Source organism: Orbicella faveolata, unplaced genomic scaffold, assembly GCF_042242905.1.
Source record: "Orbicella faveolata isolate gen_17 unplaced genomic scaffold, um_ofav_v1 contig_35, whole genome shotgun sequence".
NCBI lineage: Eukaryota > Metazoa > Cnidaria > Anthozoa > Scleractinia > Merulinidae > Orbicella > Orbicella faveolata.
Genome location: NW_028301564.1, coordinates 5,943,579 through 5,970,756, shown reverse-complemented (window position 1 = coordinate 5,970,756; position 27,178 = coordinate 5,943,579). Strand labels below are relative to the sequence as shown.

General features: G+C 37.7%; 2 protein-coding genes across 2 annotated transcripts; one reads left to right on the top strand and one right to left on the bottom strand.

The window, feature by feature from the left end:
* The first annotated feature begins 1,571 nt into the window (after nt 1–1,571).
* On the top strand, nt 1,572–4,247 carry LOC110047699 (uncharacterized). Its single transcript, XM_020753462.2, has one exon. It carries the CDS (start codon nt 1,946–1,948, stop codon nt 2,576–2,578), a length of 633 nt encoding a protein of 210 aa, XP_020609121.1. The 5' UTR covers nt 1,572–1,945; the 3' UTR covers nt 2,579–4,247.
* LOC110047622 (cadherin-like and PC-esterase domain-containing protein 1) lies at nt 3,887–26,505 on the bottom strand. The gene is made up of 22 exons (XM_020753374.2): nt 25,788–26,505; nt 22,426–22,698; nt 21,024–21,108; nt 20,509–20,680; nt 19,666–19,837; nt 18,670–18,854; nt 17,829–17,901; nt 16,743–16,883; nt 15,761–15,865; nt 15,015–15,172; nt 14,013–14,071; nt 13,123–13,152; nt 12,572–12,764; nt 11,691–11,871; nt 10,882–11,005; nt 10,604–10,740; nt 10,311–10,367; nt 9,490–9,656; nt 8,769–8,870; nt 5,432–5,519; nt 5,205–5,351; nt 3,887–4,843 (listed from the first exon to the last, which is right to left on the bottom strand). The coding sequence occupies exons 1-22, from the start codon at nt 26,115–26,117 to the stop codon at nt 4,688–4,690; spliced, it is 3,135 nt and encodes a 1,044-aa protein (XP_020609033.2). The 5' UTR covers nt 26,118–26,505; the 3' UTR covers nt 3,887–4,687.
* Nucleotides 26,506–27,178: the final 673 nt, after the last annotated feature.

Sequence of the window (27,178 nt, the reverse complement as noted above, 5' to 3'; positions counted from 1 at the left end):
GCACCCCAACATATTTTTCAAGAAAATATTATCAAGTCCAAAGAAAGCAAAGGCACCAAAACATGCAAATAACGTCGATGTGTCTTGGTGTCGCGCGGGACAAAATGATAAATTTACAGTCAATAAACTGAGCATTTCACTGGATCTCGTCTTATTTTACTTTCACAGTGTTTGTTACTTAAGATTTCAAAATAAAGGAACGTTACCTTAAGGGAATTAAAACTTGCTCAAAAAAGTGAAGTGCGTTATTACAAGAAACAGAATAACTAACTCGTTCTTAGGCCGAGTAATTTCTACTTGTTGCGCAACATTTTTGCATTGCAGGCATGTTGAAAATAGCTGTTGTGAGTGTTTCTATTCGTGCTACAACGGTGCGCCAAGGGATGATTAAGATAAAAGATTTAAATAACCGCCACCATGTAGGTGTTATTTCCAAGGTAATTCCCCTCAAGTTATTTTTAAGTCACTCTCGGTTTCGGAAATCCGTGAAGGATCTAGAAATAGCCAATCCTGTGACGAGGATTATGCTCACGTAGACAACCTGAGTAGACTGAAAAACAGTCGTAGTTTCGGCGAACCCACACGGTTTTTGAAATGCCAGAACTTTGAGACTACGTGTCATGCACGCGCGCATGGATGCATTCGGTGCCTCGCGCTGAACGAGACCCGAACAACGACTGGTTTGTAATCTACAGCCCACGAAACATCGACGAAACGCGGGCGGTAACATGCGCGGAAACGTCGGTATAACTTGCCTGATGCACGATAGAAGGTAAGCCGCTTTTATTAAAATGTTTTTAAAACATTTTGAGTGTATTTGACAAGTATTGCTTCTCTCGCATCTATTGTATAGACAGAAACACCATTAAGACTGGAGCTGCACACACTGGAATAAAGGATGGCAATTCGCAGTGAGGACCAAGCAGGTTCATCCTTCCGCATACTTGATCCGCTGTCCTCAGTTCAGTCCGGTACAAAGAGTACACCAGACGCTAAATATAAAAGCAGACAAAGTTCAAAATTTCTGTTATGTAGGATGTAGGTGTTATTCCAAGCATGTGAAGATTTCATTTGTAGCCAGTTTACAAAAAATAATAATCAGACTCCCACCCTAAGGTCAAGAATTTCTGATGGCGTCAAATAGAACCGAATGTTTGACGTAAACAAAATAAAAATCCATACCGTATAAACAAGTGGCAAATTTTTAATTCATGGACTGAGGAAGAACTGGCTATTTGAAGACACTGATTTGATCGGATGATCGAAACTGATCATAAAATAATTATTGGTTTCTGTCGTAAGTCTTTTTCTTTCGACAGGTTATAAGTTTAAAGATATTTCAGCTCTGAATGATAACAAGTTTTACCTTGAATTTTCCGGCTCCATATAACTTTTCTGTTCCCATATTCATTGCAGAAAAATATTTTTTAAGTCTTTAAATCTGGTCAAAGACAGCAACATTAATTTCTTTCAGACGACTGAAATGTAAATAATGAAAAAAATATATATTGACTAGGTGATTCAGTAATCAAGCAGTTCACAACATGAATAATTTATTATCGTTTTCGAAATCACTCTGCCCGGTTCCGCTTTCCTTTACTCGAGTAGTGTTTATTTCATTGACTGAGGTTTTTTTTATCACTGAACGATCTCTTTACTCGGAAATGCCAGTCGCTTGTACACAATTAACGTTTTACTTTGCCTGTCAACACTGTGACAAGGAATGATCGAGAATCAATTCAACGAATTTTGAATGAAAACATTTTTTACAACTAATCACTATGCCGGATTCGAATTACACGAGCGAAACATCTGCCTCCTCCGCGTTTTAACGAAGTGCGAGCTGGACCCACCCTGATTGAGGTTTCGCCCACTACCTAATATTAAACGTCGAAGTCCTTTGGGATATTTGAGTCTCGTGTGATGCTCAAGTTTTACAGCAAGCATGGCTGATCAAACAGAAACCTACTATGCAGATTTCTTGAAGAAAGAAGATCACACTGGCAAATGGCGACTGTACTGGGGGTCGCTGAATGCTTCAGGGCTTTACTTTCGATTGGGAAAAACGGTCGAGGGACACAATAATTTCCAGCAGTGCATCGAGCTAACCCCTGATTCACGATGTGTGCTAGCTAAACGACGAATGTACAGCTTTCGCTTTAACTTGATCACCAAAGGAGAAGTTTACACGCTCAAGTGTGACTCGGTTTTACAGAGACACCGCTGGATGTACATGATAGATTTAGTGGTGAATGGCCGACCACCAGAATCGCCACCAAACGCTATTATTCCTTTACTTAACAATGAAGCAACAAAGAATCACACGAACAGCATTGATGGTGCAGACTCTTGGAATCAGCGTAACTCAAAGCCAAAGAATGTCATTGCCAAATCTTCAAGTTTCATTCGGGTTTTGTCATTTAAGAAGATCGGGAATTGGAGAAAGCGAAACAACAGCCTTCCAGCAGCTCGATCTAAACGAAAGAAAGAAAATACGTCAAGCACAAACTCTACGAAAATATCAGACGACGACTGCAACTTCAATTTTGCCGAAAACATGGCTTTCTTTGACGATTAGAGTGAATTTTACACGTGGCAATAACCGTCACGCGATCTACTCGAGCTGGTAAAGTTGCGTGACGTTAACAAAAATTGAAGGAGAACATGAAGACCTTCTCGTTCACTTCTACAGTACAAGGAAGTTTGACTTGTAACCAACTCGAAGCTTTTCTAAACGATGGAATCCATAGAGAAGCCAAAAATGCTTGGAGTAATAGGCCCTTTTTATCTTGTGTACTTACATATTATGTTTCCATAATCATATTACCATAATCGTGTGATGTTCATATTCAATTAGCAAAATTCATTTCATCTTGCTTTTATCTACGCGATATTCTTCTTTCAAATCAAACCGATTTAACTAGATTGTTATATCATAACCTTATTGTATGTTCACGGTAATAATTACTGTTTTAGTTTTAGTTTACAAAATCTTTTGCAGCACTCAGACTGTATGTATTTATGGTCATGCAAATATAGCCAGTTGTTGTTATTTAAACAGTAGAACACTTTTTCCGCGTTTACATAGCCTCATTTAAATACGAGGAGGGTTGGGAGAATTCGAAACAGTTATGCACACCCTCGACTACGACTCGGGTTTGCATAATTTTCGAGAATTCTCCCAGCCCCCCAGTGTTTAGATGAGGCTATGTAAACACGGAAAAATGCTCTGTTGCTTGTATAAAATAATTCTCAAAAATACGCGCGAACCTAACACGTCACAACCGTGTTTACATACTCTCATCTAAACACACCTATCGACCAATGAGAGCGCGCGCTCAGTTATTTTATACAACATATTACCGGTACATACAGTCTTATGCCAACCCCCGGGCGGGGGGAATCCATATGAAAAGGTCGTAGATGCTCGTCGTCTCGCTTAGGGGTGTAAATCAAGGATTCTGGCCTCACTTAGGGTGTTAATGACGAAACACCACTGTTTTGGCAATCAAAGTATCTTTAAGGGGTGCTCGAAGAAATAATAACAAGAAAAACACTCTCATTTCTGTTTTTAGGCACGATTTTCCTTTCCTAAACAGCGGCTAATAATCGAGCCTATCCCATTTTAAGTTGTATCTTTTAGAGGTCAAATAAAGCTCGAGCTACACCAACATTGATCTCCTTTAGGGGTTTAATTCAAATTTTCCGACGAGCATCCCCGACGGAGTTCCCCACCCGAGTCCCCCACCCGAGTCCCCCACCCGGTACCAACTAAAACAACCGAGACTTTGTCTGCAGTGGAATGGGCCATGCTGGAACAAATGTAGTCTTGGTTAATAGCTGTTAATGGCAGCTGAAAGACCAGAAACACACCTAGCAAGACAAATTCAAGCTGAACAGTTCCACTTTATTTATATTTTACCCCTAATTTCTGGTTCAATGAGGTTCTTGTAAGGATCTTCTTCCACATTGGCACAGCTGCAAGTGTAGAGAGCTCGATAGGACAGTAGTATTTGCCAAACAAGGAACAGTTTAAGACTGCGATCAACACAGTTTTCAGAGTCCTGAATATTAGTATATAATACAGAGAGCAACTAAATTTTTATAATCGAATATCGGTTTCCTGACGTAATTAATTACTATAAATAACTGTAACAAAATAGTTCATAAAGAAATACAAATTCCTTTCTATAGTGTAATTTTTCTCATCCATATATTTCGAATAAAACAACTTTGATACAAATAAATACTCTTGGCCTCTTAACTCTGTTAAAGACCTTGAAAATAATTTGAAATATTTCAATACATATTCAGGAAAAAATATTAATTGTACTACTTTACAATTTTAATTTTCGTGACTAAAATGTAAACCTATATAACCCGCTGCAGTACTGTATTTTCATTCTCTCATATCATGTCCAAAACAAAATAAGTTCCTGTTTTAACAGTGATTTCAAAATTTCTTGTTATAAAATGTTGGTTATGTGAAGTGTCCTCTAATTGGATGGCTAGGTGTTTTGAAACACAGTTAGACGTCACGTTACATTTCTCGTGTCTCTCATACACAAAACGGAACGCTTTCTTGCAGCATAAATATTCCTTGTGTTTGTTGATCCATCGATCTTTGATCCATCTTTCTTATTACCTCGTGACTGGCCGCGCTCACTGACAAGTTTTTCCTGAACTTCTAACTGCACATTCTGTTTATAACTAGCTCTGAGTAAACGCTATTGATGGGTCCCATCACATGGTACCTGGGTAAAACGTCAGTGTGTTGTTCGTTCTCCAGCAATGGAGAGGGAACTTCATCCTCTTCCTTGATTAAGGACCTCATGTCCACAACCTGAAAGAAGATTACATTCCAAATTCAAATGGGCGTTTACTGAACTACTTTTAAAATCAGGCTGTAATATTGCTTCTCTGCAATAGGGTTCCTACCCTTTATGGTGGGTTACGAAATTGAAATAATATAATAAGCATTTGCTTGAGTCGACATTAACTTGGAGCATTAATTGACTGCTTTTGACGTTGACCATCTGTTGATACAGTGTGTATGTCTGTGTTGTAATGCTGTCACACGCACTTCAAGAAATTCCACGAACTCCCCTGGCCAACATTAGCCAACATTGCTCCTTATCAAGGGAGGCGAATAGTAAGGTTTTGCGTTACTGAATTTTTACCACTAGTCTAAACTCATTCCTCACCTTATGGAAGTGGCAACCACAGTTTCCCAGAAGGAAGTCCTTGTATCTGGACACAGTCATGCCAAAAGTGTCCACCACTTCAAAACCAAGCTGCTTAGCTGCACTTATAACTCGCTGATTCCGTTGGGCAGTTTTGCGTTGTCCTGCCTGAAAACGCAGGCATCATGTTAGTAACGTGTTCCCTGCTGGAGTTAATATCATAATCTATGTCACATGGACAACTTTACCAAGTCATGGCGAGGAAGTCCTGGCACGGGAAGGTAGAATCCAGATCCCAGGCTCTTGATAATAACTTTGATGCCATTCAAGCCAAGGCTGACGAGTAAAAGATAATATGTAAGGCAAATAATTGAGCTGAATTAATTTGATATAATGATGCTGAAAACAAACCTCCTTTTCAGTTGACGATAAAAGCCAAGTAATACCGGCAACGTTGTCGCGCAACATGGTTGCATTGCAAGTTAAAGTATTGTTGCGCATATTTACCACCCCTATTGTTGGCTGCGGCAACATTTTGTGTGAACACCCAACTCAACTTTGTGCAACTTTTCGCCACAAATCATACAACGCTTTTCAAACTTGCAAGGCCTGTTTTTCACTACGACATAAGCAGAAGCACAAGCATAAGCCTAACTATCAAGAGGACATCCACAGCACAAGCATAAGCATGTGAGCGACCATGATGCACCTTACGCGTGCCTCAACATTCGCGCTGAGCGCTTTGTTCCAAGGTTTAAAATGATTCGAAAAGAGCGTGGGTTTAAGGAAGAAGAGTTCGTTCGCGACTTTACATCCCTTCCATTTAGTGTCATTCAGGCTACAGATGATCCTGAAGAAAAGCTAGAGATGTTTACTACACTCATCTTCGACTGTATTGAGCGACACGCTACACTGACACGCACAAAGGTCACACGGCCACCAGCTCCCTGGTTACATGATGAGAAATTGTAGGTCTTCAAAATCAGAGAAATGTACTAAGACACAAGGCACACTCGTTAAAAACACCCGATGCCTGGCAAGCTTTTCGCGACGTCCGTAATCGTCTGAAAACAACGATCAAAGAGGCGAAACGATCGTTCATCAATACGGCATTATCATCAACGAAACCGAAAGAGGTCTGGCGTATTATACACCGTATTTTGACCCATGTCCACAGCCTTTACGTCTGGATGTCAGTGAGCTTAACAAGCATTTTGCAGAAGTTGCCCAACGCACCACCGGAAATGCAGACGTTGACGTAAAAGAAGACCTACTGAACTTTGTTGATAGCTTGCAGCCATGCCCGATAGGGGAAAGATCATTCACCTTGCGCCACGTTAAATATGAAGAAGTCCTCAAGGAAATCAAATCAATTCGTTCCGATACATCGACAGGACCTGACCAAATACCAGCTAAGCTCCTAAAGCCTGTAGCCGACCTGATTGCAGGACCTTTGACAGACGTGATAAATTCCTGTGTTGTCACATCAACATTTCCCGAAGCTTGGAAAGTTGCGAGGATAACCCCAATCCCTAAGACCAGTGGCCCTACCTTCAGTGTATCAGACATGAGACCGATATCAATACTTCCGGTCCTTTCAAAAGTTTTTGAAAGACTCGTACACCACCAAGTCATCGATTACATTGATTCTTACTTCCTGTTAAAAGAGAATATCTCAGGCTTCAGAAAAGGACACTCAACAACTACTGTTCTATTAGGGATCAGAGATGACATTATTCGCGCCATGAAGCGAGGAGAAGTTACCCTCATGGTAGTAGCCGATTTCTCTAAGGCGTTTGATACCATCAAGTACAAGACTGTTCTTGAAAAGCTTAGCCTGTTGGGCTTTTCCAAGGAATATCTTAAATGGACGATCCAATATCTTACAGGAAGGAAACACTTTGTGCAAGTCGACGACAAAACGTCAGAGCTTTGTATGGTGAGTTTCGGCGTACCTCAAGGTTCTATCATGGGGCCACTCATTTTCAATATTTACGTCGCTGACCTTCAGTCATATGCACGCGGAGTTAAATGTCATCAATATGCTGATGATACCACATTGTACACACACTGCAAACCAGCAGATCTTCAATCAACTCTAACTGAACTTTCTGCAAGTATAGGCAAATTGGAAGCGCGGTCACGTGAAGCAAACTTAGTCATTAATCCTTCCAAGACTAAGCTGATGTTATTATCTACTCCGCAGTTATCAAAGGTCCATCATTTAAACACTGAAAAGTTCGAAATCACAATCAACAACATCCCCTTGGAACGAGTGACCACCACTAAATTATTGGGGTCTCACATCCATGAGCATCTGAACTGGGAAGGAAATGTCAGACAAGTAGCAGCGTCCTGCTATGCTACTCTAACAACCCTAAGGAAGTTAAAGAACATCCTGCCTTTCCATATCAAAAAGAATTTGGCACGGGCACTGGTTCTAAGCAAGCTATATTATAATGACATAATATACCACTCACTCCCGGATTATTTAATGAAACGTCTCCAGAGAGTACAAAAGGCTACAGCTAGTTTTGTGCTTGGTAGATTTGTGTCATCCGAAGACATCCTTACGAAACTTAAATGGCTTCCCGTAAAGGAACAACGCGAATGGAACCTACTTAAGGCAACTCACAAAGCCCTTCACAACCCATATTGGCCAAGTTATCTGAAACTTAATGTATTTCAACACCAAAGATGCTTAAGATCTAGTAACAGCATTCAGTTAGAGAGATCTTTAATTAATAATACTCTACAGGACCAGACTACAAGTTTATTTGACACGTTGCCCAGCAACGTGAGGTGCTGCCAAGACTATATTAAATTTTGTAAAGACACCAAAAACATTATTTTTAAGAGAGCTTTAGAACATCTGGCATAATTTTAATTATTTATTTATTCATTTATTTATTTTAGCATATCTTAAAACACAATTTTATCTCGTTTACATATAGATATAAATTTTTATATATCTTTTAACCTTTTTACAATTGTAAATTTAGTTAGCATCGGGCAGGCGAAGAGCCACCCTGTGGATATACTGCCCGAAATGCCATTATTATTATTATTATTATTATTATTATTATTATTATTATTATTATTATTATTATTATTATTATTATTATTATTATTAAACACACGGTGGTGCTGACGCCCACAGCACAAGCATAAGCACAAGCACAAGCAGAACAAAAGTTTTTGTTCTTCTTGTGCTTGTGCTTATAATTATGTCAAGTTAGGATGCGCTGTTGTAAGAATACCGTGACGCAGAAGCATCGTCCGCCATCTTGTTTCACTGTAGGTATGGTACAGAAAATAAGGCAATTATCTTTTCTGCGCATGCGTGCGTACTTACGTTCGCGTTGTGGGCGTCCTCACTGCCGTTGTGCTACGCTCATCTCGTAGTGAAACCAGGCTTAATACAACAATTTTGCCCGTATTACTTGGCTTTAATGGTGCCGACATTCCGACTTGCGCTTTAACAGACCGAACTCAGAATCAGACACACGGACAACAACACCAGCCATCCATTGGTAAGAAATTCACTCAACAATGGTAGCAGATTGGATAAATAACATATGGTACCTCGTTAACGCCTTATTGGTCTCTGTGATATGTCTTGAACCCATCCACTGCACTCCGCCCACTACGAGAATGGTGTTGGTGTTATTTTCCAGAGGAAGAAACCTGTAACAACAAAACAGTTACAAGATGCTATCCTTGTGTAAGTTTTCTTTCCAAGCTTTAGAGGCCAAATTGCCAATTAAGGTTATCTTTTCATTTTTAAGTTAGTTCAGAGGGCCAATAATTAAAGTCAACCAATGAGGTTGCCCTAATAACCGGTACAATATTCTCTAAGCCTTCGACAGGGCACTGTCCCGAATGATCTATCTGCACGATCACTCCTGAAGACTTTCTGGTAGTTTTATGGCTTACGTTTCTGATAGAACTTTCTTTCACATAAAAGATTCCATTTCTTTTTCTTTCTTTTATCAACCAAGCTTGCTTGCGACCTTACCGTGAGAATATCGACCCTATGTCATTTTTGTACGGACCTCTGTACTGTCAAAACCTCCGGCCGATATTCTCCAAGTGCGGCTCTCGCGCGTGATTATCAAGGCATACGTATCAATGGCCTCCAAGGGCTGCTGAAATTGGAACTTAACGGTACTAACTTAGGAAACAAATAGGCCACACTTGTAAGTTAAATGCCATTGCATTGCGTTGATAATCATCTAAGAATCATGACGTAACTAGCAGTTAAAGACAGTTAATTTAGGTGTACAACATTTGGATTTCCAAATACCTTGCTATTAGCTGGTAAAGCGCTTTAACAAATGCAGGTCTTTTGTTTTCAGGAAGCCAAAACTGAGGGTAGTAAGCGAAGCTGACTGAGGTTCGTCGACCGTTTAACTCGTCACTGTAGATTTTCATCGTATGAGTCTTCTCCCATTTTCTTAACGAACCATTTAGCTGCAATGAAGATGCAAAGCTTGTAAGAGATACAGTAAAGAATCATTGTATCTCTATTCCCTAATGCCAACCAAAGTTACATCCTGTATCTTAACTGTAATACTCTTTGGTTAACCCTTTACTTCTCAAGAGTGCCAATTGGCACACAACGTCATAACTTTGTGAATATCTGAGACATTTCTCTATGAATTTTTGCCACGAAAACTGCTTTGTACAAATCTACTCATTGAAGTCAAAAATTTGTGACAGCCTCCTATCTTCTGAGACATGATTGACCACCCCCACAAGTTTCCAATTTCTTTTTTGAGATGCAAATGGCAAGCAAGACTTGTTTCACATCAAGCTATGAACTAAGACCTGCGTAATAAGCTATAGCTTAGGGATATACCTATGATATTTGAGAGTTGATAAGTGTTGGAAGTTTTTCAGTTTCACATTTTAATGCAATTTCTCTCAGAATGACTACCTCCTTTATAGCTGTTGATGTCAATTTTTTTAAACATAAGCTGATCAGTGGCTTTCAAATGGTATATTGTACACAGGCAGAGAGTCTATTTGCTGATTTGGGAAAAACTGCTGTTCGCCTTAGAGGGTAAAGGTTTAACAATTACTAGCTTAACGATAGAAAAATTCTCTTTAGCGCTTCCTTCTCACCTTCTCCATAAGGTAATACATGATGCCACGATTGGTGGAGTCTCCAATAAATAGAATCTACACCAAAATAGAAAACAACTTTTAGACATTCTAAGTTACTTACTACACTGCGGAAAAACAAGCGTATCAAAAATCACCACTTCAACAGTCTATCAGTAACAGTACCATTCTACCTATACGCCGTCATCTTTTACAACACTTTAACCTGTTTTCAGGAAATTTCTCTCAAAGAATCGTGAATTCCTGAGTTCTGTTCTCGTACACTCAAGTTAATAGTTTAAACATGAACCGACCTTCTTGTTTGCAAGACATGTCCTGGTATCATCCCTTGACAGCACATTGTAATGACACGAGTAAGGAGCCCAAACTGCTTCTCTCCAGTAACAACTGTTAGAGCCATCACAGCTGGCACACGGAAGAACCCAACGACCTATCGGCAATATCATCAAAATTTTGATAAGCATGATAAGACGCAACTTTTGGCAAAGTTTAAAAAAATTCTGTACATAGGGTTCAGAGCCATCTTAAATTTTTAAAAATCTAAGGTCTGAACTTTGTGATCAATATTCACCTGACTCGTGCCCAGTTTTACAACGTGGAAGTTGCTGTTGATTAAGGAGAAACCTCTCCCAAGTTAAGCCTGGTAGGTTCTGCAGACCACAAGGAGTGTTAGGAATAACTTGCAGGCTGCATTCCTGGGAAATTACGTGACAACAAAACCAGTCACTATACATTTGTTATGAAGTCTAGTAGCCTTCTGACCTTAGGTTGCCCCTCTGTTGACACTATGCTATGTCAAGAGACTCCTATTTATAAGAAGGAAGAAGATTAGCAGAATAGAACTCCAAAGTTGCTTCGCATTAGTATTAGGTTTCCTGCAACATTTAACGAGTTAGGTACAATAAAGCTTCCTTTAGCTAGGGACACTGAAGAGCTAATGACAATGAAAGTATTAAATTCGTCCCAGTATTTCATGTCACAATTTTCTTGAATGTTGGAATGTTTTTGATCCAGTACAGAGTTATAAACTGTGCTTGTAGGTAGTGATTGTATGACAGCTGCCACAACCATATTTTGGAGGGTCACTTTTCACCTTCCTGCCTGGCGAGAAAGGGCAATGTGAAGAAATACTCTGGAGTTGAAGTTGTTTGTACGTCATTTTCATATTCTCAGATTGAACCCTACCCATAGCTCGTAATGGACGTTAATTTAGGGAGATCTTTCCAACCTCAAATAACATGACAGAGTTAAAAAAAAAAAAAACTCCATGCAGGATTAGCCTCCACTGCATGCCAGATCAAATCCAATCAGGGAAATATGAAAACCACATATTACAGTTATGAGTTTGTTATGATCTCTGTATCCTAACAAATCAACTACCTGGTAGTGTGCACAAACTTGATGAGCAGATTCTTTATCAAACGTCTTTTCTGTCTCAGAACGTCTTTGACGAAACACAAACAAGCGGTATGTATTCACTATTTCAGGCGTGGCCAGGCTGGTGTCAACAACAAATATGGAAAACTTGTTCCAGCCCACGCCAAGGGAATGGTTTGATGTTCTGAAAAAAAGGTCACAAACTCATTAACAATTCATCAAGTTCAAACAAAGAAAATCACACCCGTGAAGGAGGTTTGGATACACGGTCTAATTAGCATAGATTTTGACAATTTTACTTCTCTGTTTAATCCTTAGTTTTTGTTTCAATCGAGAAGATATATCAAACACTCAAGACAGTGTTTTATTGGCTATCCAAACACCTCGAATTTCGTCAAAAATACTCCACTGCACCCCACTGTACGTCGTATTTTCAAGTCTCTCCTCAGTGCTTGGATATAACGATGAAACACTGTCTCTCGTGTTTGATATATTACGCCACAACCATGACAATCTACCTTATTTCGCACATTATAGACCTAACAAGCTATATTAACTCTAATTATTAATCTCTTACCAACAATTTGAGAATTAACAATTTGTAAAGAAAACAAAAACAGCAGCAATGTTAAACTGACATCTGTAATCAGATAAAGAATTTGTTCTGACTTGCACAACCTTTTTTCAGCTGCAATAGATTTTATCGCTAGATTACAACAAACATGGCTTTATGAATCGCACATCTAGACAACTTAGAAGTCAGAAAAAATGTGTCCATTTTGTAAGAGACTCACAGACCCTTAGCTTTGAATTCATGGTCCGTTAACTGTCTACAACATGACTAATAATCCTGAACAGAGCTTCATACATGTATGTGTACTCACTGGGTGTCTTCCTCATGCTTTGTGTTGATCCGAACATTTGACTGACAAGTGGAAGTTTTTCCCCAAAGCTGTAGGACCATTGTATCAAATGAGACAGTAGTTTGATACATGAAAACGTCACTTGTGAACTCTGGGCGAAGAACTACTGTTGGTCGAGTATTGAATTCTATCAGAACAGGGTCTGCTTCTGGATCTAAATAACAATTAGAGAAATGTCCTGTATCAGTAACACATTATGTGACAGCCTTTTCAGGAAGTCTATTAGCAATTAACGTAAGTCTGTTTCTGTTTTTTGACCCAAGAGCAACTGTCATAAAAATGCATTGCCAAGTTGACAGTCAATGGCAAGTTAAGATAGTATAGAAATTGGAGCAAAAGATATTATACTATTAACAGCAACATATGCAGTTGTAAGAAAAAAAGTTTGAAAAATACAGAGTTAAACCCAAGACCTTTCCAATTCTGGTGCAAAATGCAAGAATATGTGATAAATGAAATGAAAGCATTGCAATGCTTAATTATAGTACAAATTAAAAATACTTTCACCTTACCATTGTTACACACCGTTTCCTTTTCCAAGTCTGAAAGACACAAAAATAAAATTTCTTCATAACAGAAAACAAAACCAAACTTGATTTATATAACTTACCAGACAGCACACATTTCTCTTAGTTGGATTCTGGAGTTGACTAAGGATAACACAGTTACTGTTTTATAAAAAGCCTTTTCCCAGCATAAAAACTGAAACCTGTAATTATACTTGAGCTGGAATTCAAATGTCAATTTAACCAATAATAATGTTAAAAAATAACTAAGAAGTTTTGTAGCAACTGAAAAATAACACAGATTAACCAGTGGCAGATTTAGGGGAGGGGTCAGGGGGGGCCTTATTTTGGGTCAAAAAACAATTGCAGAAGGAAGAAAAGCCGGCAGGGCAAGAACCCCCCCTCCCCCTCTTAGCTCAAGGTCTGGATCCGCCACTGTTAACATACAAGAGTTATTTTATCAGGGGGACACGATTATTTAACAAATTGACCTCAGTTTTTCATGCATCTGTCCTGTTATTGATCATGAATTTCGTCATAACATTGTCAAAATAGCTGTGGATCCATGAGGCGATAGCCGAGTGGATCTGCAGACTACTTAAACATTGTTATGACAAAATTCATTGCGAATAACAGGACAGATGCATTAAAATCTGACATCAATTTGTTTTTTGTCAAATTGTCCGCTCTCACCCGTTGAAGCATCGCATAAATTATAAATTCATGTGTCTGTCCGTTTATTGACAATAAAAATTAGCCAATCAGCGCACGAGAATTTCTGCAGTTATCGTAAAAATAGAAAATGATGTTAAATTCCTATAAACCAGAGTCTGAATTGACACTTGTCTACACTCTAAACCAGTGTTGTTGCCAAATTTTAAAACAAATGTGATTACCTGCTGATACTCTTGAATTTCTTGTTGATGATGTTGATTTTGTACCTCCTTTGTGCTGCCTGCATTTAATTAAGGCCACAGCAAGTAAGAAATGACACAGGAATGTTTAAGAGGCCACATATAAATTTCAGAATAATTTTTAGCTTTTTATGCACATGCAAACTCGTACCCCATGAACATACAAAGGGGACAGGGGTTGGTGAAACAATGGATGCCCCCCTCCTACAAACACAACCCTTTTCCCTATGAAGGGGTGGCGAATGGTAAATGCAAGACTTTGCAAGATGGTGAGACAAGCGTATTTCTCTGCAAGCCAAGACATTCAAAATTCAAGCCCCAGATTTAGTTGATAGCTAGAATGAGCTCGTACAGCCTTTTTATTTCGCCAGCTTCTTCGAATGGGCTGGAACTGGAAATTTGATTATAACACACAACATTATGATATCCTAGATAAAACAACTGTTTTTCTGGCAATAAAACCGACATTGCGGTAAGTTTTATAGCTTTTTGTGAAATTCAGACAATTTAGAAGAAGTTAGGATTAACTTTAATTTTTCTCAGAAATTTGTAAGTTGCTTCATTGAAATTCAATATCAAATGAAGAAAAGACGTCATTTATAAAAACAGATGAACAAACAAATCAGCCCTACAAGACCCTTAGCCTTGCAAAAAATTGAGACTCCAAGACTGCGAGATGCACATAACTGCTAAAAACGAGACTGCGAGACCCATGAAATTCGACTAAAATTTTGCGAGACCCAGAGTTTTTAAGGACCATTCACTACCCCTCTATGATTTCACTGTTATGAGATATCCCTACAGGGCTTGCTTGCCTCCTGTTGCAGTACGCTTTAACTGCTCTGTCTTATGACCATTCAAAACAGGCAATTTTTTCTTTCAAGGTGTTAATTATTTCTCAAAGACAATAAGGTATTGCTCAGAGGTGAAAGTGCAAAACATTCTTGCAATTTTGACTTACACTGCAGTAACGAACTAACTTACCAATCATTTGTTGCCCTCTGTGCTTCAAATCTTGTCAGAATGTCATGTACATCAGGTGTTCCTAAGCCAGTTCTGTGCTTGACATCCAACTCTACACCAGTGTCAAGCAACTCAAGCATCAGTGTCTTGTACTTATGACCATGTCGGGTTGGATAAAGCTGTTAGTGAAAGAGAAAGAGACAAGGTATCATAATTAGTATATTCCAATTTGTCATCCCCAGTATATCACAAGAGACCTAAGCAGTCACACACATGATTGAAGAATTCTAATGAGACTGAGAGAATTCTCAGAAAAAATAGAGAATGACTTTTCTCAAGTTGAGGATACTATGGAGGAACCAGATTTGCAAAGAGGCCTCAAAGGGACCATGTCAGAGCTGAGTTCCGTCTATTTTATTAAGACTTCTTCTATTTTTGTCCATCAGTGCCTTCTTTTGTATTTGCTGTGTTGTTGAAATGTTCCCTCGCTGTTTTTAGTGGTCACTCTTATGTTTCACTCATTTTGGTGGTCATTTTCACAGGTATGAATTTGGCTAAAATCTGTGACACTGGACATTCATTTAATTGCCCTCATCCAAACAATGAAACCTACTTTTTCCTCTGATCCAAGACACACAAATATTGCCCTCTTATTATTCCCTCTACTCAGCTGGCTAGACTTGAAGTTGTTCAAGAATTTGTTACATCTTAAGTCAAGATTAAAGCAACTAAAAGCCATCAAAACAGAAAGAGAATGTACACAAAACCTGTTTAAAGTTTCCTAAATGCTGTTCTTCCCGTTTGGTTTCTAACAAGTACTCCAGCAAGTCATCTGTCAAACATTGTCCCTTCACTTGTTGGGGTTGACAGTTCTGATTGACAGAAAACAAAAAAGGCTTACAGAAAAAGAAAGTTTTATATTGAAAGCCAGTATCTTAGGTATAATCCCTTTAGAGTTCCAAAATATTGATCCATATCAGTTTTGGCCTCAATTTAATCTAAAAACAAATACATAAACATGTACATCTAAAGTACACATATGTTTAGGACTGACTTTCATTTTGTAATAATATTAATATCGTCATACAGAAATTCACAGTTACCCAATTAGAAGCCCTGTCTACTGTTGTAATGTCATTGTCTTTATATCACCTGTTACACTGTAGGTACACTTCCGCAGCTTATCCGGCTTGATTGGTCTTAACATGGGTACATGTGTTTTGGAATTTCAGTTTCAAACAAATTTAGTCATGAAGATTAATACCATTAACTTGAAAAATAATATACCCAAGACCCAATTTGATTGAACCCAGTTGTTAGGGCACAAGCTTAGACCTTCGCATATTTTTTGGAACTTGACGAAAGCATCTTGGCCACGTCAAAATGTTGTTTGCTCTTTTTGCTTGTTTCCATATTAGAGTGCTTTTCAAAACCCAAAAGCTTATCCAACTCAGTTTTTTCATGATAAAAAGCCTCTAAAATACATACGTAACCCCTTCTCCTCAAATATAAGGACTTGTATCCAGGGCTTACACATAAATTTAGCACTAAAATAATCAAATCTATTCCACTGATTATACCCCTCCAAGAGACATTTTTTGCACTGTAACACTATGTTCAGAGATTTTGTCTTGACATTAATTATTTGACTGTAGAGCTTACTTTGTGTCTTGTATTAATTGTTATGTCACTGAGAGGGTATATTTTGGCACCCATGTATAAATACTAAATATTTTCAAGATCACTGACCTTGATTACCATTTTTTCCATCATCACTTCCAAGCTCTGATATATGTCATGGGACAACGGAACAGATGACATATTAAACAATAGATTGACAGTGTCCTGAACTACCCTCAGGGAAACATTTTCAAAAGCAGGAGACTTAACCTTGAATGGACAATAAAGAAAAAGTTAAATATATATGGAACATGTCATACAGCCTCCACAAAATTTTCCACTCTGGTGAACAACAACAACAGGCTTAACATTGTTAGCTAAATGACAGTTTATTCTCCAGGATTATCTAAAGCTGATCAACAATCAGTGACCAACAGTCTCTCGACTAATTTCTTACTCATAGAATCAGACTCAACAAACTAAGGGCACCAAGCATCACCGTGAAAAGTGATGATCAATATCAATTGTTGATCCCTAGTTTCAAAGATTGATCGTTATCAGCCAATCACACATCAATGACTAACCAACAGTAGCAAGTTAGTACAATTTCCTTAATTTACTATTGATTATTATCCACCACTGTAGAGAAGCCAAAAACATTTTGTGTACATACTGATTAATGTTTCCAAGTCATTACTGAAATTGGCACCTTTTCCTAAAATCAAGCACACACAAATTTGGTCTTCTTTTGGTAAGCTTTTCACAATATCAAAACAGCCATGGACAACATCATAAATTCAGTTTCAAAATTTCAGGGAAATCACACATGTGATTTACCAAATTGTGTGTTTTTGAGGTGTTTGCAGTCCAATAAAACAAGGCAGACTGGGGATACACGCTTAAAGTGGTGGTATGGTCTGAGTAAGAATCTTATTGCATTTTGGATTTAATAGGCACCTGCTTAGGAAATTTGCAAGTGTAACCCTTGTACCACTTAAAAGTAACTTTGTGTCTTAATTAGATGTAAATGGTTGGAATTAATTCTTCGCACAAACTGCTGTTTATCTCTAAGAGTTGTTCAGTTATTGATAAGATATAAAAATAGTGCAAATTATCACTGATTATTAACATCACGGAGTGGTTCCTCCCATTGGGCACCAAAAAGAGATGGTGGGATTTTATTTTACCTTGTATGTTCCTTACCGATACACTTACCTCTAAAATAAAAGGACTGAGAGATGAGGTAAAAGTAAAAGTGATTTCCAAGGCCTGGAAACATTGCTTGCACCTGAACATTAATCAAAGAAGTGTCATTAGAAATCTAATATATACTTGCAGGACTGCAAGAAGAAGAGGCTTTGGGGTAAGCCCCTCCACACTCCCACCCCCTACCCAATCCCCACTTTTATATAGGTAAAGTATGCAGCTCTTCTTCAGAAGTCTAATATTTGCCTTGAAGGGAAGTGCTAGCTGGATAAAAGATAAAAGTGGACAGTTTATTGGTTGCCAAGAAAATGAAATATCTTTCACTATTTTTGGGTTAACTTTAGCACAGGGGATGTTTTCTGGCAAAGTTCTACAGAAAACAAGGATGTCAGCTGCTAGTGGTGACCAGTCTTTTTAAGTCCTGGAGGAGAAGATGTGAAACTTGTCAAAATCATTCTATGGCGTGATTTTACTTAAAGCACAAAGGAGAATTACAGCCAAACATGAATGAAACACTAATGCCACGTAGAACAGCAACGGTTTGTTGCAATTATTTCCAAATTTCATAGAAAATATAGTGACCAATACAATAAATGTAGCGCACATCAGGAAGGTTGGGTATAGTCCCATCGAGTAAACAACTTCTTTCCTGCATTTTCATGGTATAAAAGATAATACAACCAAATAACATTATGCCCTGGAGAGTGTGAAATATCAAAACACAGCCCATTTGGCTTATATTATGTGATCTCCTACTCTGTATAAGCCCTCACAAAAATAACTAATAAAACCATTAGCCAGGTGTCTAACAGTGAAAACACTTGACTAGTTAGACTACCGGTGTACCTACCTGGAAGTTTGTTTTCTTCTACTAGCAGTAAAACCTAAGTAGGTAACAAGTGTAGGTTCAAGTAAAAGAAACATTTTCACAATATGGTCATCCATCCACTCAATTGCTTCACTGGCTTTGTTTTCACCAAAATTGCCCTCTAGGTGTTTAAAAAACTTATCAAGGCTCCATTTCTCAAAAGCACCCTAAGGATCAAACAAACAAATCCACCTAAATAACTGAGAACTCAAACTAAAATGTTCTAAGGGATAATATAAAATCATTGCTATGTGCATAGTCTGATAGGATCATCACTGAGGAGGTCTCAATCAGTCTACATAAACATTGTTACGACAATTTTTGGCCATAAAGATCATCTACATTGAGAAAATGCACAACAAAAAAATTCAGAAACTTTAAGTCCAGACAATCAAAGTTACCCCTCACAAAATACATCATAGACTCTGAATATCTACAAAGTTATATACAAAATATAGACCATCTCATAAGTATAATTTAATTACTGATAAGTAAATTGTAATTCAGATTTGGCCGGTCAGTTTCGTATTTCTACTAGCTTCTCTGGTGAGAACAAAACAGTCATTCTTTCAGGATTCATAAAAATAAAAATTTCCCATTTTTAGCAAAAATAAGAGCTGAACACAGCAGAAATTAAAAAACATGGATATCTCAGATTTTATTAATCTAAACTCTCCAATATAGGCAATTTAAAAAGTTTCAATGCCAGACCTTGCCAAACAATTTTAAATACCAAATCTTGACTGCCTGACTAGCAGAAAATCTGATCTGGTTGATTAAGAATTGTTTTCCTTACAAATCTGACATGTCACTAGCCAGCTAGTACAATATTAAGTTATTAAATTATTTAATACAACAAGTACAATTATTATATTAAATTAGTACACCAGTGTGTTTGTAACATTGGAGAAAGTCTAATTCAGTCTTAAAAGAATTCATACTAAGTGAAATTTATCTAAGTTCTCACAATGAACTTACAAATTTTCCATTCTCTGTTCCTTGGAGATACATGTGTCCCTCTTTGTGTCTGTATACCCTGAGAGGAGATACTGAGGTAACTAAGGCATAAACCTGTACTATGACAACCTTGTCTTCAATCAGGAGCACATCTGCTGGAAACGACTGTACAACAGCCTCTGACAACTCATTCCTGAAGACCAAAAGGGAGAAACAATTTAAACATTTTAAATGATAAAATATACTATAGATTTTACAAGTAATATGCATGTAGAGCTTATTTTTATATACAGTAACTCTTTTATTGAAGATAAAGAAGTCTCACTCTTATGTAATCATGAATATATTGATCATCCATACATACAAGGGATTCAGGTCTCACAATTATTAGTCCCACTCATGCATGCAAAACAAAATAAACTTACACTCTCACACTCAAACAATAACTCTTTTCGCATCGGGATTCAAACAACCAATTTTTGTAGAAACTGCTTCCAAGTAACAACAAGTCTGAAGTTCATTTTAAAGTAAAAAATTGCCTCCAAAGTACCTTAATCCAAGTCAAGTGCTTGAGACATAATCATGTTGCTGCTTAGAATCAAGGAAAACATTTCTAAGATGTGCTAAGATGCTTTGATGACTAAGACTCCCAAGAAAGCAAACAATTAGAACGTCTGTTTTCTATTCTCATTCTTTGGGAAAAGTATCAACCCAGTTGAGAGTCCTCAGAGTTAATGATATCAACTAAAACTTCTTAACTTGAGGTTTTCAGGAAAAAAAATACATCTTTTCACCTTTGTTCTGTTGCATTGGACAAATAATTAAAAACATCAATTTGATTTAAAACAACAAATGAGTAGATACATTTTCTCACTAGCAGAACTTGTATGTCCCCAGTTTTGAAATGGCGTAGCAATCGATTCAAGAGATTTCAAAGTGAACGACTGACTTCTTCCTTCTTTGATGTCTTGAAGAAGCAACTTTTTTTGTGCTGGCAACACAAAACAATGGGATGATACAGGCTTGCTTTTAAAAGCTGCAAAATAGGGCATCATTAAATTATCACTAAGAACTATTTAGCATGAGTAGAATTCTACTGTATACTAATGCAAATGCTGCAATCTGATTGGCTGAGCAACTAGTATACTGTCAACCATCAGAGTGCAGTGGTTGTCAGTCGTCTGTGAAATGGCGACGTTTTTTCCTTTTTCCAAAATTTTGGAGGAACATTTTGATGCAAATGGATAATTAAATTCTTGAGAAGACTAACAGAACGTCATTAACAGTTTTTTGACTTTAAAAACTTGAAATTATTGAAAAAAGGAGTGCGCACTGCCAATGGCAGCTGCAAATTCCTAGTGACACTTTTATTACCATACCTGAAACATGTTTGGAGGCAGAGATCAAGTAACAGAAACCATCATTCCTTAGAAGTAGTTTCTCCATGCCTGGAGCTGGCGACATCTGAAATAGTATAAAGAATCCCATCTTTTCAGATTCTATAACAATATGAAAAAATCCATGCATAAATACAACAGATCATGTGCACTTGAGTCATCAGTCAGCCGAGTATCAGTCAATACTATCGGTCAACATGTAGACCAAGTGTCAGTCGATATATCAGCTGATACTCAGTCAATATGTTGACCAAGAGTCAGCCATGTATCGGTCAACATGTCATTCAAGTTAATTGGTAGACCATCAGTTGACACTATCAGTCAACACGTGGTCAGTATGTCAGTCGACACTTGGTTGACACCTCAACCATCACATTGCAATCAATAGTCGGCCATATATTGGTCAACTGTCGGTGGTATATGTGTAATGTTAACCATTGTTTTACTGAAATGGCAGCCATCTCCTAGCCCCTTCCCTTGACAAATAATTGTGCTTCATCAGTTCAGGTTGAGCCATCTTAAAACAAAACCTGTTGAATTTTCATCAAGTAACAGGAACATAATATAGGAAACTTTGATTCAAATTAATATCAATTTTAACTGGTGTGTATTAAAAGAAACATTTCTTGAAATTTGAATTGAAAACTCTACCATCACACTGAGATATTGTTACAGCAGACTAAAATAGCAGTGTACCATGAAGTATAAACAGTTTATGGTATCTAACTAGTTTTCCTGCTGTTGACTCATTGACAACACAGTCTAGACATGAAGAGCTCCCCCATGTGGCAGCAATATAGATTTAAACTGGAAGAAGAGCCCAATCATGCCAACTTTTTATAGCGTTTGTTGCTCCCCAAAAGTAACAACCGCTCGAAAGTAATGGCCCCCCAAAAATAACGAGCCCCAGAGGCTGCTTATTCCGAAAACAACAAGGGCAGTTATTGCGGTACTCCACTTTTTATTGTCGTTTTAAACCTTTACCGATTTGCAGTGTGTAAAAAGCAATGATGAGAAAAAAAAAAACAGTCTTTGACATAGATGAATGTTGCTGGCATGAAAGGCCGAGGACAGACAAAGGTCACTGAAAGTCCCTTTCAAAGGGCTAGGGCCGAGTGTTGGTAAACTATCTACCAAAGTCATGTTGGCTGGGTTTCAGTTAAGTATCAGCTGAGTATCGACCCAATATCATCTGACATGCATGTTGGTATAGAGGCAACCAGTGTTGGTCAACATGTCGACCAAGTCCAAGTGATGGTCGACATATCAGCCAATACTCAGTCAAAATGTGGACAGGCACTTGGTTGAAATGTTGACCGATAGTATCAGTCGATACTCAGCTGTCAGATGCCTTAAGTACACATGATCCAATACAATAACTCACCCTCTGGTTTTCTTGAAGCAAGAGGAGATCATCCCTTTGAAAGCAAGTAGATGCTGCAGTCGCATTTCCTCGCATTTTTCCTCTAAAACACCACCTATGTCCCGACCATTCCTTTTTCATTGAAATTGATTTCTCAGTATCTTTCAACAAAGTAACTCTGTAACCAAGAACTTTAAAGGTATTTTTGAAAGTTTCTAGGACATCCTTTCTTAGAGAGTCCACGGAATTCACAAGTAACACTTCTGATTGCCTCTGCAACTTGTTTTTCTCCAACTGCCAAGATACATGTAATAAACTTGATTAATTTACTATAAATTGCATTAATAGAGCAGTTTTCAATTGAGTGCCAAAACCAAATGCAAGTTTGAAGCCAAACTAATAAATTACTTACCAATTCGACTACTCAGCCAATCTTATCCTTCGTAAAACCAAAACCAAAGGAATTGCCTGATTACTTTCAAGGCAATCAATTGAAAACTGCTTTTAGTCTTAAATATAACAGATGTTACAAGGTAAATAAAAACACCTTTGATCTGTTTTCTCTTGTACATGTGAAGACTAAATTAATTTCTCTTCATCAACGCATGTAGTCAGTAGTATGGGATGATAATAGCAGTGCTCTGGTGGTCCATATAGGAAAGAAAAGGAAACCCACAAATAGATTTTCTCATGGTTATCATGGCTAGTGGTATTGCTCATGGGCACGTATGCATGACAACCATGATGGCGGCAGAGTCGCGCAACATGGCAACCATACTCCTGCTAATACATGCGTAGGTTGACAGAGACATACAGCCTTGGTTTACAGTGTACATCTTTGTTGTCAGACGTCCATGTTATGGTTAATTAACACCTGTCAAAACAAGGTATCTGCTGGCCAGTATCACAGACCCATATTGCAGGCTCAAGTTTATAGCTCATCGAGATCACATGCTTTTTTTGAAGTTGACCGCTGACCAAGTGCTGGTTTTCGATTGGATTGTGGTCTCAAGCCAGGTTTATTTGTTGTATTCAGGGCCGGGTTGTTCAGAAGCCAATTAATGCTAACCCAGGATTGAAATTTAACTGAAGTATACATTTTTCTTGCATAAAAATGTTTTTACTACTTATGTTTTGTGTTGTTTGAGATTATTCAAACTCAAAACAGAAGGTCAAACAATAAACAAAAAACCCCACACAAAGTTACAAAACTCAAATCAAAATTCTCGCTTATCCTGAGTTAGCTCAATCAGGCTTTGAACAACCTGGTCCAGGAGCTCCACTTTTAGGCTTGATGAAATCTATATATTATATTCAATGTGAAGAGACTTTGGTGACCAACATGATAATCAGAGTTCACTAAGACAGTAACTGTCTACTTTTAAATTAGAAATTTACTTTGTTCTTTTCTTCTCACCAACTCTCCCTTGGCACCCTCCTAAATGTGCTTCAGAACTTTATGGTGCCCTTAATGTGTTGTTCAAGAAAATATCCATACATATCCTGAGGAGGATTTTTGGCATAAATCCCCCTCCTTACCCAATTCCTCTCAAAATTCCAGTTTTAGCTCATACCCTCCTTTAAAATTTTGGCTTTTGAGGTCTGTAACCATACAATCATAATTTATAAGCAATAGACATGTTCGTATGGAGCGGGAATTGGGACAAAAATGACATAGAATCAAGTTTCATGCCATTGGACCATCCATGCTATATCATCAGATCATACATCATTCTATCAGGACCATATAAGTCAGGTCATTGAATCATACTCCACGAGGCTGTAATGGCCATCATGCCATTGGATCAGACTTCATGTCATTGGATCTGAGTCATATCATCATTCTGTCAGACTCCTAACAACACAGCATCAAGTGCCCTTCAGAAACAGGTATAAAGCAAAGGAAGATCAAGAGACCAAAAATCGTTTTAGATAACGGTAAATGTACAAATGTCATGAACCATAGGAGTCATAAAGGCATGCAAACCCTATTTTACACATTATAGTCAGATAGAATGATGCACCATCCAATGACATGAAGTTGGATCCAGTGACATGAATCCTGATCCAGTGACATGACTTATATGGTTTTATAGAAGGATGTATGATCCAGTAGCATACAGTAGTGTGAATAGTCCAATGACATGAAACTTGATATGATACCATTTCTGTCTCAATTACCTTCCTTATGTTCAGAAGAGTCATGTGTTTTTCTTTTTTTAATACAAAACCTTGGACTCTAGTTTCAATAAATTCCCAGCCTGATTGATTCCCACCCAGAATTAAAATCAGCAAAAGATGGTTTGATTTACACTTTAAATTAGGTAGATACATTTATAATTTAGGTTTGTTAATTTTGTCATAAAAAAGTCAAAAATCTTGATCTATTTATTGTTTTACTTTGTTTTTCCTTGTAAAAGCTAATCTTGACCCAATTAAGAGCTTGAAAAGAGATTAAAAGGTTCAATACCAAACACTCGTCCTTCTGAGAGAAAAATTGTTAATTTTAGATACAAAGAGGAAAAAATTATAATGTAAAGTTTTTGACTTCATGCTTTGAAATTTTAAATTCAATTATGAAACTTAAAATTAACTGAAGGGGCAAAAAGGTTCAAAATAAAAGACACAAATATATAATTCATATTTTCATCAAACTTTGATAACTAAAAAATTGTCCAGCCCTAGAAAACATGACAATTTTATCTCACCCATCACAACTTCATTTTACAAATTAAATTTTTTGTGAGATATTTACAGAGATCTTGAAAAAATGTCACAAAGTTTGTTTAGTATAATTGACCATCACTGCTTCGCAGTTTGAAGATGAGGTGATATCTGAAAACTGCTAGTGATAGAACACAAAGAGAACATAAAATTTAAAAAAACAATGGAATTCAATAGAAGAAATCAAAATATTTCCAGGGATACAAATGGCAAGAATTAGAATATTTCGTCAAACTGTAAAGTGGTCCTTAATTATTCAACAACTTTTTAACCCAAAAATGCCAGTTGTCTTTGTGTCGTTTCACAAAGAAAGAAGCTAATTAATTACCACTCAATCTTAAGGGGTATTCCCCACTATTGAACTAACATGCACGGAAAGCAAAGAAACTATGCTAGATTATGACTCTGTGCTTTAGTAAGACGACGTTTAGAAACTTTTTTCTGATGTCTCCATGAATGGATTAATGACTGGTTTTTCAACGTAAGCTTTATAGTGGTTACAATGTAATAAAAATTTCATGACACTCAAGACGTAACACGTGTAGGTGTAACAGAACTGACCCACTAAATGAAAAATTCTATTGCTCCATATGTACACTGGTACATTGTACTTAGTTAGCTTTCATAAATACGTTGACATAGGTTAAAACAATATTTACCTCTTTCAGCCTTTGCAGTAATCTTATTTCTGTTATCTTCTTGGCCACCTTAGCCTTTGATGTAACTGTATACCCCAGTACTGGCCGGGACGTACGAACTACTCCACTTTCCTCTCTCTTTCTTGTCAATTCGTTTTCTTGAAAATTGCCTTCCTTAAGCCTCAAAAACTTTGCTGTTTCGTGTCTTGTCGACTGCAAACCTTTGGGGAGGATTTCAGAATCAATTTGGAGACGACTTCCAATCCAATAAGTCCATAACACGGACATTGCTGTAATCAAACCCAACAACACCACGACATATCTTCGCCTGCAAAGCCGTGGTAATCGCATAACGCCTTTGCCGCAGTATTAAGTCTACTTGAGCTTTAACAGAGTAGTCGCCATCTCGTGCACAAGGCTTCTTCTTCCTTGTCCCCATTAGTAAAGAACAAGACAAAGTTCAGCTGCGATTTGTGATGTCATCTTCTCTCGGGACTGCATGCTGACAAAGATGACAGGTTCCGTGTGTATGAAGATTTCTTCTGTCGCCAGCTCCAGCCCTGAGGACTTTGTTAGTTTGTAGAGAATGAGGTTGTGTCTGGCGAAAATTGAAACTTTTAAATATATTCAGAGTTGATGTATTGTTCCATCATTGGCGTTTTTCAACCAAAACAAACTTCTCAATAACCTGTCCATTTGCGGTCTCTCTGACATGTTTTCTGCTCGCGGTGAGCTCTAGTACCCAGGACTCTCTGAAGAAGATCCTCAGCACATTCTCACCAGTTCCACCAGTTTACGTTTCGCGCGGTGAAATGAAAATCAGTTCCAGGGGCTCAGTTCATCGTGACGAGATGGAGTGTTTTCGATCTTGTTGTTATCGTTGTAACAACTGAAAATTGAAAGCTTGTATGGTTTCTATGCTAACGCCTGCGCTGCGTACAAACGCAGAAACTTGTCCACTTGAAGAATACAAAAGCAAAAACCGACACAACGTAGAATGATTTTTTGAAGGTGTACTATATTTCGGCTGGCCAAACCAGCCTTCTTCAGGTACAATGGAAGATTTTACATTGGTGCGCGTTTTTATGTAGCCGATATTTACGTAATACCGGAAATACGCAAAAGTAATAGATGGTGTAAATTGAAGATAAGCATACGGTAAAATAAAATAACATGATAAAAGAACATAATAAAAGAAAACAAATGGAACAATTAATATGTTTCTTCGCGGATGTTCAGACCATTAGGATCAATTGTTCTGCCTTTTTGAATTAAAAAAGCTTCCCTGGCCTTACGGATAGAGTCTCGGTTAGAAACGAGACTCTATCCGTAAGGCCAGGGAACAATTGATCCTAATGGTCTGAACATCCGCGAAGAAACATATTAATTGTTTCCATTTGTTTTCTTTTATT